General features: G+C 46.5%; 2 protein-coding genes across 7 annotated transcripts in view; both read left to right on the forward strand.

The window, feature by feature from the left end:
* The window catches only part of Tars3 (threonyl-tRNA synthetase 3), a 51858-nt gene extending 47979 nt beyond the window's left edge, over positions 1-3879 (forward strand). For both annotated transcript variants that reach the window (XR_015623962.1, NM_001401535.1), the window contains 3 exon segments: positions 505-577; positions 1550-1664; positions 2963-3879. Coding sequence is in view for 1 of the 2 variants with exons in the window: in NM_001401535.1 (NP_001388464.1) it covers positions 505-577; positions 1550-1664; positions 2963-3111 (337 nt within the window). In the remaining variant the exon portion in view is untranslated.
* Positions 3880-5580: 1701 nt separating this feature from the next.
* Positions 5581-15507, forward strand: Tm2d3 (TM2 domain containing 3). Of its 5 annotated transcripts, none has more exons than NM_001106267.2 (6): positions 5581-5688; positions 5972-6064; positions 7263-7447; positions 10516-10690; positions 12658-12733; positions 15198-15507. In NM_001106267.2, the coding sequence occupies exons 1-6, from the start codon at positions 5598-5600 to the stop codon at positions 15361-15363; spliced, it is 786 nt and encodes a 261-aa protein (NP_001099737.1). In that variant the 5' UTR covers positions 5581-5597; the 3' UTR covers positions 15364-15507. The 5 variants fall into 5 exon arrangements, with proteins under 5 accessions (NP_001099737.1, NP_001406384.1, NP_001406385.1 ...); NM_001419455.1 differs by having other exon boundaries at positions 7290-7447; NM_001419456.1 differs by having other exon boundaries at positions 5987-6064; positions 7290-7447.
* The last annotated feature ends 2161 nt before the right edge of the window (positions 15508-17668 follow it).

The following is a 17668-nucleotide window of genomic DNA, read 5'->3' on the forward strand; positions in this document are numbered from 1 at the left end:
TCAAGAGTGTTCCATAAATGGGGTCGTGCAGTGTGCAGCTTTCTGAGATTGGCTTTCTCTCCCCCTAACTAGGCTTCTCTTGAGAGCCATTTTTATTTGGTCAGTAGTTGGTTCACTGACTACTCTTGGCATCTAGAGTGTGGTCGACCATGTTTGACTGTTCACTTGATGAAGCAAATTGGGGTGTTTCCAGTTTGCACCTGTTCTAAATAAAGCCAGCGTGGATGTCAATGTGGAGGTGTTGCATGTGGACACAATCGATCTCTGGGATCAATGCTCAGGAGTGCAGGGATGTGCCTGCCCTCTATTCCTACCAAAATTCCAAGTTTCCTTTCCTCCCTATTCTGGTGCCTTCTGATTGGATAAAGTTTCATTTGCTTCCATGCCATTTTACTGGTACCACTGTCTCATAACTGTCACCTTAAGAAAGCTTTGATTACTTTTAATCACATAGGTGGTCGTTTTGAAATGACTTTAAACATACGTATTGTATACATTTTTCAGGCCTCTCTGGCTGTCTCCTCGCCAGGTAATGATCATCCCTGTAGGCCCAGCTTGTGAAAACTACGCTCTACAGGTAAGGTCACAGACATCCGAAGGACATAATAACTGCCATGTATTCTGTGTAGTCATTGACTGGAAATGTCATTTGTGCTCTAGGATAGTGCCCTGTTAGCATGTTGATAGCCACCTTTTCCTCCAGCTGTTGGGAGCAATGAGTGAGTCATGTCTCTGGGGCAGGGTTAGAACTGTGTTCTTAACATTTCTGAGAAACAGGTGCTTTCGAGCCCTCACACTTACTCGTTCCCACTTGTTTTTATTGGGAAAGAATACCTTATTAGCTGTGGCATCTGATAACAAATGCTTATTACTTTACTTTCAGGGGGAGAGGGTAGCAGTCTGGGAGCAGCTTAGCTGGTTCCATTTTTAAACGTTTTAAATATTTATGTATTTATTTGGGCTATTTTTTTAAAGACAGGGCCTCACTATGTAACCCTGGCTGGCCTGGAATTCACAGAGGTCCCCCTGCCTCTGCCTCCGTACACCACACCTGGCTTATTTTCTGTGCATGAGTGTTTTGCCTTCCTTGTCTGTATGCCTGGTGTCTGAGGAGTTTAGAAGAGGGTACCAGATCTCCTGGAACTAGAGTCAGGGTCTGTTTTGAGCTACCATGTGTGTGCTAGGAACCAACCCAGGTCCTTTGCAAGAGCATCTCGCCAGCCCCTAGCTGTTTGGTCCCAGCATGGCATCAGATGCGGATGCAGCCTTTGGGCACAGGCGCCATTCCTGAGATCTTCACTGTGCTGGTTGCTTCTCGTGCTGTTGGAATGCCTGCGAGAGCAAGGGATCTGGAGAGAGTGAAGTGACGGGCGTTGGCAACCTAGAGCTAGTAGTGATAAGCCCTCCTCTTCCATGCTTTTCTGACCAACTCTGAACAAAGTGGCAGGAGCTGTACCAAGCTGTCAGTACCAGGAGATGGGAACGGGGCTGCTGTGGAGTCTGGCTTCCATACACAGTGTAATGACAGAAACATCCCACTTTCTTCTAGGTGTCAAAGGAATGCTTCGAAGAAGGCTTCATGGCCGACGTGGACTTAGATGACAGTTGTACACTAAATAAGAAAATACGGAATGCACAGCTGGCTCAGTATAATTTTATTTTGGGTAAGTTTTTCTTTTTTAACTTTTTAAAGCTTTATTTATTTTATGTATAGGAATGCTCTATGTACACCTGCATGTCAGAAGAGGGCATCAGATCCTATGACAAAAGGTTGTGAGCCACCATGTGGTTGCTGAGAATTGAACTTAGGACCTCTGGAAGGGCAGTCAGTGCTCTTAACCGCTGAGCCATCTCTCCAGCCCCGTGTGTTTATTTATTTTTCAATGCTTGGCTTGGGGACTTATATAAAGAAAATGAAGAAGAGGAATATCACAAGTTGACTGTTGGATTGTGGCACACAGGGCAGATCTCACAGCTCCACATAGAGTCTGTGATGTATCATCACTGGCAACACTTAATATTCAAGTCTGAATGGAGACAAACACCAGGATTATCACTTCAGCGGACCTGCACTGCTTTTGCCTCAGCCTGATGCAAAAACCTAGAGGCTCCCCTATAATTTTGTGAATCATGAATAATTAGGTACAAAGTCCAAAAATTTGGCTCAAAAAAAAATTAAGTGAAAGTTAACAATAAGAGCAGAAGACACTGATATCAACATGCCGGGAGGTCTGGTCTGGACGCACCCCACATGGAGAAAGGGTCTGCAGTGGGAAGACAAAGGAAGCATGGCCAGGGCCATTCTGTCACCAGTTGATCGCTGGCAAGGTCTGGCTTGTGAAAGGAGGTGAGGTGTCTCAGGGTTTTTATTGTGGTAGTAACCTCAGATTAGCTTACTGGAAGGTACCAGGGTGACTGGTGATCTGAGAGATCAGATTAATAGCTAAGCTATTGAAAGCCTCACCAGGACCTCGGCTCTCTTTCTGTCTCCTGTTTTGCTCTGATCCTTTTGAATATCTTTAACCCCGCTTGTTTCTCCTTTCTGTATGGAAAGAAACACAGATACACGCTCCCACATCTTCTTACACTATGAGTTATAAGAGAGAACAGGCTTCCCCCACATTCTGGAAAATTCTGGTTGGCTTGCTTGGATCCAGTCACATGATCTTTCCTTAGTCATCAAATAGGAGAGGAAGAATCAGATATCTGTTATTAAAAAGAAAAAGTTCCCTTCCAATTTCTGTTCCAGGACCACAATAGTGTGCTCTGAAGTAGACAGTAGAGGGGCATAGACACCACTTCTCTCCTCAAGCCACTGAACTATTGAGGGAGAACATCATGCCTATTAGACTGAAATTTAGTAACCAATATTGAGGAGAAACTCTGGTATATGTCGAATGACAGTTAACTTATGGCAGGTAAATCATTCATTTTAATGTTTATTTCTCTTTCATTTCTACAGTGGTTGGTGAAAAGGAAAAGCTAAACAATTCAGTAAATGTGCGAACAAGAGACAACAAAATTCATGGAGAAATATCAATAACTTCAGTCATTGAAAAATTGAAGAACCTCAAAAAATCACGTACGCTAAATGCCGAGGAAGAATTCTGAAGTCTTCCCCTTGTGCTTCTCTATAACTTTGTTTTGACCTCTGAAAATGCACTTTCCCTGTCACTTAAGATACTAGTTCTTTTAAGAACCCTAGGGCCACTTGTAGGGCTCCAATGAGTTCAACCTTAGAAGCAAAAGTGATTATTTGATATAAACAAAATTTTAATTCACTGTGTTCTGAGACTAAATAGAAGATGGAGAAATTTGCAAGATAAGAAGACTCCAGAGACCTAAGTGGTAAAATGGTGTTCATTCAAAGGAAGGAACACCAGTGAGAATTATCAGAAATTAAGCTTTGTTTCTTTCTCAGAAGATGTGCTTCCAGCCTGTGGGCTGTAGCTTCCTGACTAGAGCATCCACGTTGCATGTGTGAGTCCTGAACTCCGTCCCCAACGGCCACCGCCCCTCACCCAACAACGACAGAAACGACTTTCAATAAAAGCCCATGGTCCTTTCTGAACATGGAAGGGAGGTGTCTTATTTTCTAATACACACATCTCAGGTGTTTTTATGGCTGTTTTACTAAAGTTCACATGGAAATGTCATGCCCAAAGTTGGAATTGATACTTCATTTAGTCAGCAATCATAAGAGAAGTACTAATATTGTGCTAGCGGCAAAGGACTATGAAACTTCAAAGAAAATTTGTGGAATCGGTTATTTGCGCTGTGGGTTGAGAGTGGCAGTTTTAATGCTTATAATTAATAATTCCTTATTTATCTTTAAACACTAAATTCTTAAATAAAATGCATCACTTGCTGTTTCTAGAACCTCTGCAATGTATGTGCCATGCTTATCTAGAGTTTAATCACCGCTTTCCCGGTGAATCAAGTCTCTCTCGCTCTCGGTCTCACTCTCGCTCTCCTGGGCTTTACTATGTAGTTCTGGCTGACCTGGTACAGAGATTTGCTTGTTTGTGCCTCTGGACTGCATTTCTGATATTTTCAACATTATTTTTCTTATTTTGTCTGCCTATCTGTTGTTTTACACTGCAAGAGTGTCTAGTGCTTACAGAGGCCAGAAGAGGGTAACAGATCCCTGGAACTGTAGTTATAGATGGTTGTGATCTGCAAGTCAGTGCAGGTAATTGAATCTAGGTCCTCTGTAAGAGCAGCCAAATGTTCTTAACTGATGACTCCTTTCTGGATTTCTGATTTTAAAGATTTATGTATTTTGTGTATGTGACTATGCTACCACTCTCTTCAGATACATTGGATCTCATTACAGATGGTTGTGAGCCACCATGTGGTTGCTGGGAATTGAACTCAGGACCTCTGGAAGAACAGTCTGTGCTCTTAACTGCTGAGCCATCTCTCCAGCCCCTGGATTTTAATCGAAAGGAATACCTTACTGTATTGGAACCTAATTAAAATAGCTTTATGCCAAGGAGAATTTAGATTTCACTAGGTGCTACAGAATTCAAATTAGATGCAGAAAAGCAACTGTCTTTGATATATTGATTGCTTGTTTTTTGGGGAACATGAAGAGAAAAGCATTCGTTAGTATCGTAGATGAAACCCGAGTGATGGTGTAGGATGCAAATTGTGGCCATTTTTCAAGCTAACATTTTCTGGATTGTTGTGCGCCAAACACCATTTCGTGTACTCTTTCACTTATCAGATGTGCAAGTAGGGGGACCGGGAACAAAATACAGGGAGAGGCATATCTACCGCATGCTTCCTGAAATATACTGAACAGAAACAAGGTAGGTTCCAGAGAGCAGCTCCCCCTCCTCGAGGTTGGTCTCTTGGCCAGGCTGGGGTTGGACTCTGCTCCTATATGAAAATTCCACACACTTGGCTCTTGCCCCAGGTCCTGAGACCTAACCGGGTTTTTTCCTAGTCTCAGGGGAACTCTAAAATCCGCGTGTCGGGCTGGAGAGATGGCTCAGTGGTTAAGGGCACTGACTGCTCTTCCAGAGGTCCTGAGTTCAATTCCCAGCAACCACATGGTGGCTCACAACCATCTGTGATGGGATCCGATGCTCTCTTCTGGTGTGTCTGAAGATAGCTACAGTGTACTCACATAAATAAAATAAACAAATATTTAAAATCCGCGTGTCCCCAAACAGGCTGTGGTGAAACCTAAGGCAGGAGTCCTGGGTCCTGGTGCGTGGGACTCCGTGCTCTTGGAGCTACTTCCCTTGCTGCCTGGATCAGCGGAACTAAAATGGGCTAACGACATCGGATCATAACCGTCCCCCAGACTCCCATTGGAAAGAGAGGGGTATCTCTTCAAAGGCAGTAAGGGCTATTCTGGTCCGAGCTACCTCCTGCTGCTGCGGAGCCCCAGCTCCACTCACTTTCCCTGGCCAACAGCACTCTAAATGCAGCGACAGAGAAACCACCCTACCTCCTAGCCGGGAAGCACGGTCGTCTGCTGGCGGAGCCCAGCAACAGTGCGCCTGCGGGCGCCCGGACACGCCCTCTTCGGCGCGCCCCCCATAGTCCCGCCTCCTGGCCCGGAAGTGCGCACGCGCACCGGCAAGATGGAGGCTGCGGCCGAGCCGCTGCGGTCTGTCCGCCACCTGTCCCGCGTGCTGCTCTTCCTGTCCCAGTGCTACATTCTGTCGGGCGATGGTGAGTTCAAGGCTGGGGGCCGCACCGAGCGAGCTGGTGACAAGAGGGTCCCCGGAGCCGCGTGAGGCTGGCCACCGACGCCTGGGCGCCGCAGCCCTCCCGGCGGAGGCCGCACTGCGCTCCAGCCCGCCCGGAAAGCCCGTTTCCCTGCGGCAGTAGTCCAGAACCCGATCGACCCCGTCGTTTCCGTTTCATGAGCCATATCTGCCCAGTGAGCCCCTACCTGTTAAACACACAAACCAAGGGTATCCTATCCCAGGATAACATGTTTCTCTAATTATAGGATCCTTAAATTTAGACCATTCGCAGCCGCTGGCTCAGTCAATAAAGGATCCGGGCCCAACACGTATATTCATAGTAGTTCCCAGGGCAGCAGGTACTAGATGTTTTCTATTCTAGTAAACTATATCGAGTAGTTCCTCCCCCATTTCTGTTTTCGATAAATAATTCTTTAGTATACGAAGTCGCCTTTTGGCTTCCGCTGTTTGATGTGTTGTTGTTTAGATATGTAAATTAAGGGCGGGCAGCAGCCTTCAGTAGACTGTATTGGTGTTTGATTCCTTTTTGAAATCTAGGACTTACTTCCCTCATCCAGCCCCACAGGGCTTTTCATTTCCGTTTATTTTCTAATTTCTACCCTCTCCCAGCTCCTTAACCAATGCTGTTTCCTCTTGATTTAAAAAAAAAAAAAATCAAGTCTCCAGTGCTCCTTTAATGCTATGTGATGCGCTGGGAGAAGGGCTGGGTAGATACTGGAGTATAATCCGGGTGGGGTCGGATTGATGGGGGCTTGAGGAAATTACCCTTTTAGGACCTTGTTTCCTCATCATTCCGGCCACTGAAGTTATCCTGATTGAAGGCCTTTTCAGCTTTGTGATTAGAACCTTCCAACCCTGGCCCACATGGAGACAGGAACAATAGTGGGAAATAGTATTTACAGAGCTGGCCACTTCGTGTCAGTTTCAAGTATCCCTGTTTTGCTAAATGCATGCTGGCTCCTTTTGTTCATCTCTTTGTAGTTCCATTGTTTCAGGGACTTGGACTTGAAACTGTCAGAGGTCTCTCACAGATTCTTGTCTGGACATATATACTAATACCAGTATGCTCTAGAATTGGCGTCCTGAGGGTGTCAGTAGCTTCATTTTGCTATTTATTATTCCATCAATAAATTTTGATGGAAAGGACATTCGATTGGATTTGAAGAGCTGTATGTTCTGGTTCCAGTTCTGTCACATATTTCCTCTGGGATTTTGCATAGACTCTGCCTTATCCAAGCTTTAGTTTGTCCATCTGTGCTGATTGCCATTGGGTCTGGGTTGGGCCCAGCACTTTCCCTGCGTGGTCTACCAGTGAGCACTAACAGTTTTCATAGCCACATGGGAGGCAGGAATGAAGACCAATGTCACACCAGTTACCAGGTCACTGCCAGCTGGTGACAGGAACCCTCTTAGATTGCAGGTGTCACTGACCCCAACTCCAAGCTGTTCACATCCCAGCACATGTGTCATTGCTAATGATTGATCTCTCCGCTTTTGAAAATTGGCTTTCACTGTTCTTCTGATCACTGTCCGTAGAGAATCAGCTGTTCTCTCACCTCACAGAAAGTACTGAGATCCCTCCTTACATGATGAAGTGTCCAAGCAATGGCTTATGTAGCAGACTTCCTGCAGACTGCATAGAGTGTGCGACCAATGCCTCCTGTACTTATGGGAAGCCTGTCACGTTTGACTGCACGGTGAAACCCTCTGTTACCTGTGTCGTGAGTATTGTAGTCTACTTTTTCCAACTGCATGCATTATGACGTTAAAGTGTAGCTTGTACTGGTCAGATATATGATGTAATGATTTTATTGTGGTCTTTTACAACCACACTGGAAAGTATTTTTAAATCTTGCATTTGGTTCTAGGAGTATATCTCAGTGGTAGAACATATATGCTTAGTATATGTATGTATGTGTGTATGTATGTGTATATATACATACATCTATACATATATATACATACACACACACACACACACACACACACACACATATATATATATATATATGGTTCTGCCCTCAAAAACCGCTGACCCACTGCTAATTTTTTTTCCAAAAGTGAAAATCCTGGGGTGAGAACATTGTGTGCAAGGATGAAGTCCAGTGTTTGGACCCCTAGCACTTGTGTAAACCCCAGGCATGTCTGCATGCATCTGCAATCCCGGTGCTGGAGAGGCTGATACCGGAGGGCCTTAAGGGCTTGCTGGCTAGCGATGGCTCAGTCATGTGATTCACTGACTCGGGATCTGAATTTAGAACTCCAGGTCCAACTACAGGGAAGATCCCAGATGTCAGCCTCTGTCCTCCACATGGAGGTACTCAAGTGAAGATACAGACAAGAACACACACCACATACACACTGAAACAAAGCATGACTAGGTAAAACCTTCCATTTCTTCCATATCATGTTATACAGTTACTAGACAGGCTGCTTGTGGTTGGATGGCAGTGCTGCTCTCTGGGTTTAAAGATGTCAGTTTGCTAGCCTATGTCCCTCATGACCTTCTGGGTTCTCAGTAGTGAGATTGGGGTACAGAGGGGATGGTAATACTTTTTTACCACAGATGAACTTGCAAAGGGATTGGGTTTGTCAGTGGTGGGAGAGACAGCATAGCACACAGCACTGTGACCAGTGTCCCACAGGGGACCGCCCACTTAGGTAAAGCTGGATCCATGCTTAGCCAGAGAGGAGTCCCAGGGGTCAGACTGAGGCAAAGTTGATTAAAGTAGAGGTGTGTGATACGCACTCGAGACTGAAGAATGGGTGTCGAGAGAGAAAGACGTAGGAAAGGACAGTACACACTCCCAAGACAAGGCTGCTTGTTTCTTAAGAGTTGCACGTAGGGACCTTCACAGTGGTCATTGTGTATGATCCTGTAACTTTCTAAGTTAACAGGCCACAAAGGCTGTAATGTACAGCAAGATTTAAAGATTCTTCAGATTTAAATTCTAATAGAAAGTATGATCTGGTTTACTCAGTTTTCTTAAATATAGCCTTCAAAATGAAATTGTGCAGTTGTTTCATGGAATATGCTATTTAGAGCTGTGGTTGAAAGGAATCCTAATACAGGAGCAGTCAGGGCTCCAAACGTTTTGACCCTGAGCACGGTGTCTTGTCTTTACGGAAGGAAGCATTGCTTCTATGGGCAGTTTTGGCTTTATGAGTGGACTTGAGATTTTTAACCGTCAACTAGCAGGAACTATAAACTAGCTCCCAGGGAAAGGGATTTAATTTCCTTCCCATATTCCCACAGGTTCTTCTTCTTTCTATTCAGTTCCATTCTCCATGGTAGGAAGATGGGTTTAATAGATGTGTGGGATACCTGGTAGCTCTGGAAAAATAAGGGTGTGAACCTTCCAGGTAGATGGAAAGGTCAGGTGATAACTTTGTTGAGAGACACTAAGCTCTGGCCCTTCTGTAAGCAAAGCGCACAGCCTTACCTCAGTTCTAAATTGTTTCACTCTTTCCTGACTCAGTCTCTCAGGGGTTACTTCTACTCTATGAGCACTTAACACATCAACCAGAATGCAGTCCAACTGAGAACCACCTGGTGGCAGGTCTCAGAACTCTACATACTTGTGATTCTTCTGAGCCGTGAGGTGCTAGAATGAGGTAGAAAGCATTCATCCCCCTCCTCCTCCCCCTCCTCCTCCTCCTTTTTCTTCATTTTTTTAAGCGTATGGGTGTTTCACCTACGTGTATCTGCCACATGCATTTGCCACATACATGTGGTGACCCTGGTGACCAGGAGAGGGCATCTAACTAGATCTCTCTGAAACTGGAGCTAGAAGTAGTTGTGTGTCTCCAGAGCCACCGCGTGGGTACTGGCAGTCAAACCTGGGTTCCTTCTTTGGCGCTTAGTGGGGGAGGTCCTTTTTTTAAGTGAAAGAAAAAAATGGTCTTCTTACAATATACTCTGATCATGCTGTCCCCTCTCGCAGATCCTCCTCACCTCTCTACCCACCCAGCTCATATCCTTTTTCTCTCTTAAAAACAACAACAAAAAAAAAAAAAAATGCAAAAAACCCAAGAAACACACATACACAATTAGAAACTAGACTATAAGCAAAAGACCAAAAAGACAAGAACCAAAAAGACAAGAAAAAAATGCCCAAACCTCTTTGAGACAAAAGTCTACAGAAATACTCTAGAGTTCATTCTGTGCTGGCCATCAGCTCCTGGGCATGCAACCTATCCTGAAGGGTAGTTACCGTCCCCAAGGAGACTCCAACAGAGAAGACCAGTTTTTCCTTGGCAGATGGGTACCAAGTGCAGATAGCTTTGTGGTTAGGGATGGGAGCCTTTGTCCACTCCCCACTCTCAGCACTGGGACCCTATCTGCAGTTAGTTCTTAATCACTGAGCGGGTTCTCCAGCCCCCTTTTATATATTGCAGAGATATGAATACTCATTATTAAAAAGCTAACAAAAGTCCTGGTGAAATGACACTCTGAAACACCCCTTTGGTTTTGTTGACACAGGATTTCTCTGTACAGCTTTGGCTGTCCTGAAACTCACTACATGGACCGGGCTGGCCTCAAACTCAGAGTTCTACCTGCCTCTGCCTCCCGGGTGTTAGGATTAAAGGTGTGCATCACCACGCCCAAATCCAGAGCCCTTTCTTTAGGTAAACTGTATAGATCTTTTCCCTTGATGCTACCTATGAACCTGCTTCCTTTATGTACTGCTAGGCCCTAAATATGAGTGTTTAGAAATGGTTGTCTGTTGATGTCATAACAAGCTGCCATGCTGTACCAACCGGGTTGACTTTGTGCTTTGCTCCTTAGGATCAAGACCTCAGGCCCCAGAGGAACTTCGTCATCAACATGACTTGCAGGTTTTGCTGGCAGCTTCCTGAGACAGACTATGAGTGTTCAAATTCCACCACCTGCATGACCGTGGCCTGCCCTCGGCAGCGCTACTTTGCCAACTGCACTGTGCGCGACCACATTCATTGCTTGGGTAAGGAGCAGAGTTTGCGGGAGCTGGGAGGAAAATTGTCTTTTCTGAGCTTACTCAAGAGCCCGTAACCAGGAACTTGAGAAGTAAATGTATTGAAGAGTCAATAAATGTAGTCAGAGTCCCTCAAGTACATCACTTCTCAGAACAAGGTTCACAAACTGAAGAAGCAGCAGGAAATCCTCTGCTCTCTTACCTTCATCGTAATCTGGGATAACACAGGAAAACTGCCTCAGGTCTGCAACAGATTAGCATCCAGCCAGTACTGATGGCACCCAACCCCTGAGGGCCTTGCTTTGTCCTCCTCCTGCCCAGGGGTGACTCATGATCTGACTTTCATTCTCTGCTTCCTTTCAGGAGCTTACCAGCCCCATAGCTTTGTCTTCTGTAATGGCTGTCTTCTTTTACTTTCTTAACTGCTCTTGACAACCTAGCTCTTCTCTGGCACTTACTGTCTTTTTATTGACAGGGTTTATTTTTGTTGCATATAGCAACCTTCAGTAGCCCTCAGGCCCTTTCCCAAGCTGTGAACTCTACTTTCTTTAGAAGATCTTTGATGATGAGCTCTGTGTGTGTGTGTGTGTGTGTGTGTGTGTGTGTGTGTGTGTGTGTGTGTGTGTGTGGTGTGTGAGTGCGTGTGTGGTGGGTGTGTGTGGGGGGGTGTGTGGGTATGTGTGGGTGTGTGTGGTGTGTGTGTGTGTGTGGGTATGTGTGGGTGTGTGTGTGTGGTGGGTGTGTGTGGGTGTGTGGTGTGGGTGTGTGTGTGTGGTGGTTGTGTGTGTGTGGGTATGTGTGGGTGTGTGTGTGTGGTGGGTGTGTGTGGGGTGTGGTGTGTGTGTGTGGTGTGTGTGGTGTGTGGGGGGGGTGTGTGTGTGGGTAGGTGGGTGTATGTGTGTGTGGTGGGTGTGGGTGTCTGTGTGTGTGTGTATGTATGTGTGGGTGTCTGTGTGTGTGTGTGTGGTGGTGGGTGTGTGGGGGTATGTGTGTGTGTGTGTGGTGGGTGTGTGTGTGGGTATGTGTGGGTGTGTGTGTGGTGGGTGTGTGTGGGTGTGGATGTGGGTGTGTGGTGTGGGTGTGGGTGTGGTGTGGGTGTGTGTGTGTGTGTGGTGTGTGTGTGGGGGTATGTGTGGGTGTGGTGTGGGTGTGTGTGTGTGTGTGTGGTGTGGGTGTGGTGTGGGTGTGTGGGTGTGTGTGTGTGTGTGTGGTGGGTGTGGGTGTCTGTGTGTGTGTGTGTGTGTGTATGTATGTGTGTGTGTGTGTGTGTGTGTGTGTGTGTGGTGTGTGTGTGTGTGTGTAGTGAGGGGGCGAGGGAGGAAGGGGGGATGGAGATGTGGCTGGCACTTGTGGAGGCCTGAAATTAGTGTTGGGTGCCTTCCTTGGTCTCTCAGCGAGCCCAGAGCTCACCCATTCCAGCTCTAGCAGTCAGCTGGCCAGGAAGGCTTTCCTGAAAGTCCCTGCCTCCTCAGTACTTAGATTGCATTTCTGCCCAGCTTGTCTGTGAGATCTGGAGATCCAAACTCTGGTTCCTATGTGTGCATGCAAAGTGCTTATCAGTGGAGCCTTTGCTCCAATCAGAACAGTTAGAGTCAAGAAGCTTAAGTTACTTTCAGCCCAGCTATCATGTGTTTTTATTGTTTTCTTATTCTGGGATCATAAAGATAAAAGGCATCTTTTTTTAAAACCAAATTTGGCTTTTCATATTTAGGTGTATAATCCTCTGGAGTTCATTTCTGGTAGATGATGACTTTATTTCTCTCCATGTGGCTAGCCCTAAGTTAACAATATAAGCACTACATCTACTGTGCTTATAAATGGCAAAGAGTTTGTTTTATGCTCTTACAGTGGTGAATGTTTTTGTAAAAAGAGGTAACTTATTCCAAATTCCAAGACCATTGTTGATAAGTGAGTTTCTGTGAGAATATTTTATGTTGCCCGTGTTTCGGTGTAAAGCGTTTCCTCTTTTTTTGAAGGTAACCGGACTTTCCCTAAACTGCTGTACTGCAACTGGACTGGAGGCTACAAGTGGTCGACGGCTCTGGCTCTGAGGTAACGCTTTGGTCCTGCTGCGTTAACTGCTCCTGGGTTATCTCTGTGTCAGAGGGACCTTCCAGCATTTCGCTCAGCTGGGCTTGTCTCCCTCTGAGCCTACGTTAGGGAGGTACTGAGAGACAGACGTGGGAGGTGACATGGAACTCTGGAACTGAGCTGTGCTAGCTTCTCCGAGATGAGACTGACGTGCTGGAATTACTGTTACGAATTGTTAGAAACAGCCAGGGTTTCACACCCGAACACACCTGAATTACTAAAATACTGTCTAATAATGAATATTTTAAGTAATTTATTGCAAAGAGTAGTAATGTGCTCACTGAAAATTGGGGAAAATTAAAAGCACTTAATTTAAACATTTTTGTTTGCTGTGTGTGTGTGTGTGTGTGTGTGTGTGTGTGTGTGTGTGTGTGTGTGTGTGTGTGTGTGTTTGTTTATCTGCCAATCTGTGGCACACATGAAGAGGCCAGAGGACAATTTTGTGGAGTCAGTTCTCTCCTTCCCCTTCTGCTTGGGTTCTGGGGATGAGACCCAGTCACCAAGCAAGCACCTGCACCTACTGAGCCATTTCGCTGGCCCATGACAAGCATTTTAATTACCTCTAATTATTAATTATGCAGCCTGGTTGAATACCTGTAACTCTTACATACAAGTGAATGTTGAGCATGTGAGCATTTGCTGCAGCATTGACTGCTGAGTCCCAGTGATTGCCAGGGCCTGGGTAGGTGATTAATAATGGAGCCGGACTCCCCAAGTTACCCTCTGGCCCCCACTGTCACACACATACACCATATACTGCATGCACAAAAGGAAAGGAAATACACTTACGGATTATTAAACTGTTCAGCCGTGTCTAAAAGAATTGAACCCGCTCTTCCCATGAAAGGGAAAACCAGGAGGGACTGCAGTCAGATGAGTGATGGAAAGATACGCTGGCTGTTTACACCTGAAGTCTTAGCTCTGGCCCGAGACCTGAGCCTGCAGTGGGTGACGCTGGGGCAGGGCTGCTCTTCGCTTACTTTTGGGCCACATTCTTTGTCTTGGGCTGTCCTGTGTGGAATGCCTGGTGGCAACCCGACCTACTACTAATTGTCAGGACACTCAGTTTTGATGGAATCTCTCCAGTCCCATTGGTGGCAACATGGCTTCTGAGGAGGATCTAGGCTTGAGGAAAGAGAAGAATCCTGCCTGGGAGTGGGGATAATTGAAAATAAAGAGGAAGTCAGGGTAAAGTCAGATGTGACAAACCAGCTTTGTCTGCAGTGATTCAAATGGAAACCAATAGCTGCCCTTCAAACACCTCTGTCTGTTCATCTTGTTTCTTGAGGTAGGCTCTTGCCATGTAGTTCTGGCTGGCCTGGATCTTACTATGTAGTCTGACTGGCCACAAACTCACAACAGTCGTACCTCAGCCTCCCAGGGCTGGGATTACAGGTGTGGGCCACCAGGCCTCCTGAGCCAGCCAACCAGATCTCACCCAAATTTAATATAGTTTTAGTCTCACAGAAAAATTGCAAAGGAGAGAGAGGCCCATGACACCCTTCTCAGGGACCCTCACATTGGCAACATTTTACATCACACACCGCTGAACAACTTACCAGAATTATGGAAGCTTTTTTGTTGACGCTCAACGTGGATTTTTCAGAATGTTCACTCTAAGGAGATGTCTGTGGGTTTGCTCCAAAATGCTGTTGGTTCCATGGCCCCCTCAGATACCAAAACCCCTGGGCACTCAAGTCCTTTTATCACATAGTGTAGTGCTTGCACACAGCAGACAGACATCCCATCCCTTCACCTTCCGTTATCCCAGCGTGGCCTATGCGATCCCGTGTGAACTCCGTGTAAATGCTTGTCACTTGCTGAGGTGTAATGACAAGGGAAAGGTTGTACTGTCCAGTATAGATGGGTCTTCTCTCAAGCGTTTGTGTTCCGGGGCTGCTGAGATGCAGAACCTTCATTTGGATACTGAGGGCCAACTGCTGTGCTCTGGGGAGGGTGTAGGACGCCAACAGAGTTGTGGGTACCTGTTGGAGCCAGGGCTCCTCCCCTGTGCACTGTGATGTTTGCTTTGCGCTTTTCCATTATTTCCCAGCAGTTTTAGGTCTTAAACTTTCAAGAATCACTCACAGTGATAAGATGAGGTGACTTGATCTGGGTCCACCAGACATGTCAGGTGCCTCAAGACTCAGTTCCTGCCTCCACACCAGCATGCCAGGTCCCTCAGTGGGGGTCATTTCTGAAACAAAATGTTGGGTTTCAGCATAGCCAAAAAGTTGTGTTTCCTAATTCACCCCTGCTTCCAAGAGTCAAACCCAGGCCCCACACATGCTTGCTTATCTTTGGCAGTCTTGTTGCCCGTGGTTGTTGGTGGGGTAAATGTGTGGTCATGGGGGTTCTATCCTCTCAGACCCTTTCCTCCTCGCCTGCACTTACGGAGTTGAGCCGTTCTGCTTTTCTTTTGCAGCATCACCCTTGGGGGCTTTGGAGCGGATCGCTTCTACCTGGGCCAGTGGCGTGAAGGCCTCGGCAAGCTCTTCAGCTTTGGTGGTCTGGGAATATGGACCCTAATCGACGTCTTGCTGATTGGAGTTGGCTATGTGGGGCCAGCGGATGGCTCTTTGTACATTTAGTGTGGTTATGTGCTTCAGAGAGCAGTGCGTAGAGTCCTTTGTGCGAGGTGGACATGGTGTAAGAGGGGTATTTATGTTTTTAATGTACAGCATCTGTACTTGGCTTGCCTTGATGAAGGTAAAATAAAGAAATGGAACACTGAACCACATAGCCTAGAACTTTTATTTACCTGAAATCCCCTAGTGTGTGTGTGTGTGTGTGTGTGTGTGTGTGTGTGTGTGTGTGTGTGTGTGAGAGAGAGAGAGAGAGAGAGAGAGGTGTGTGAGAGAGAGAGTGTGTGTGTGAGAGAGAGATTGTGTGTGTGTGTGTGTATGTGTGTGAGAGAGAGAGAGAGAGAGAGAGAGGTGTGTGAGAGAGAGTGTGTGTGTGAGAGAGAGATTGTGTGTGTGTGTGTGTGTGTGTGTGTGTGAGAGAGAGAGAGAGAGAGAGAGAGAGAGAGAGAGAGAGAGAGAGAGAAGTTAATCTTAAAGCCAGAAAAACAAAATGGCAGAAAGGCCTGCCTGAGTCTCACTGTGTTACTTTATCTTCCACCTTCAAGTTCTTCAGCTTCAGCCATGGGAGATGGTCACATATTCTCCCAGCTAATGTTTCTCACACAGACTTCCGCCCTCTGTAAGTTGTGAGTGTAACGCCTTCATAGTATGATCTGTGTCAAGGGAGATGCAGTTTTCTGTCGTTTGCCATTGGATTCTGTGAGTGACTGAAGCAGTTGCAGGAGTACAGAAACTTAATGAGCTTGGAGGACCACATTAATCCAGAGCAGCCTTCCGGTCCATGTCTGTCAGGAGTACTCATCATTGCTTATACAAATAGAGGTGATTTTCAACACATCCCTCCATTCCAGCGGGTAGGTGGTAATAGCTCTCTGGACCATTGACACGGGAAGTGTTAAAAAATTACTTGTGTGACAAGTGTATTGGAGTGGTCACAGATGTGTTGTAGCCTTTCATGGAAGAGAAAAGAGTAACGATTTAGTCCAGAAGGAGCTTTGCTAAGGGTTGGTTTGAAGCTGAGCTCCACATTAATATCTGGGCAGGATGGTTAGCCAACATCTAGATCCAGAAGTCACAGCATACCTCTGGGGACTAGTTACTGAACTCATGGGTAGCCAGCTGCAGTGTCTCATGCTGAGGCAGGGACTACACTGCAGCAATTTTGAAGATAACCTGGACCACATGGTATGTTCCAGGCTAGACTGTCTGCAGAGACAAAAGGGGAAAAAAATCCCTGGGGCGAGCTGCCTTAAACTGTGATTCAGTCATTGTTCCCCTCCTGGTCTGCCCTCCCACAATTTTTCATCCCATCCCCCCTTCTCTAAAAGGATGTCCCCCACCCAACCAGGCCTCCCCACTCCCTGGGGCCTTAAGTCTCTTGAGGATTAGAAGATTAGGTGCATCTTGTCACTGAGGCCAGACCTCTGCTGTCTATGTCAGAGGCCTCTGACCAGCTCATGTATGCTGCCTGGTTGGTGGCTCAGTGTCTGAGAGATCTCAGGGGTCCAGGTTAGTTGAGGCTGCTGGTCTTCCTATGGGATTGCCCTCCTCCCCAACTTCTTCCAGCCCTTCCCTAGTTCAGCCACAGGGGTCCCCAACTTCAGTCCATTGGTTGGGTATAAGTATCTGCCTCTGTCTCAGGCAGCTGCATGTTGGGTCTCTCAGAGGACAGCTATGTTAGGCTCCTGTCTTTAAGCACACCATAGCCTCAGTAATAGTGTAAGGCCTTAGAGCCTCCCCTTGAGATGGATCACAAGTTGGGCTGGCCCCTGGACCGCCTTTCCCTCAGTCTCTTCTCCATTTTTTGTTTCTGCAGTCGACCCCATTCCTCCACCAGATGCCCTTTGTATCTACTTGAGGTGGGCTCTTCAAGTTCCTTCTTCCAACTGTTGGGCAATTCATCTAAGGTCCCTCCCTTTGAGTCCTGAGAGTTTCTCACCTCCCAGGTCTCTGGTAATTTCTAGAGGCTCCCCCCCACCCCAGGTTGCATATTGCCATTCATTCTGCTGGACCTCAGGACTTCTCTCCTGTCTCCCCCTCCTCCATACCTGATCATGTTCCCCTTTTCCCTCCCTATCTCCTCCTTCACCCAGATCCCTCTCTCCCTCTGCCTTCTGTGATTGCTTTCTTCTCCCTCCCAAGTAGGATTGAAGCATCCTCACTTGGGCCCTTCTGCTTGTTAACCTTCTTGAGTTCCTGTGGAGTGTATCCTAGGTATTCTGTATTCTGTACGTTTTTGGCTAACATCCACTTATTAGTGAGTACGTACCATGCATGTCCTTTGGGTCTGAGTTACCTCACTCAGGATGAT

The sequence above is a fragment of the Rattus norvegicus genome, chromosome 1 (genome assembly GCF_021556685.1).
Source record: "Rattus norvegicus strain SHRSP/BbbUtx chromosome 1, alternate assembly SHRSP_T2T, whole genome shotgun sequence".
Lineage (NCBI taxonomy): Eukaryota > Metazoa > Chordata > Mammalia > Rodentia > Muridae > Rattus > Rattus norvegicus.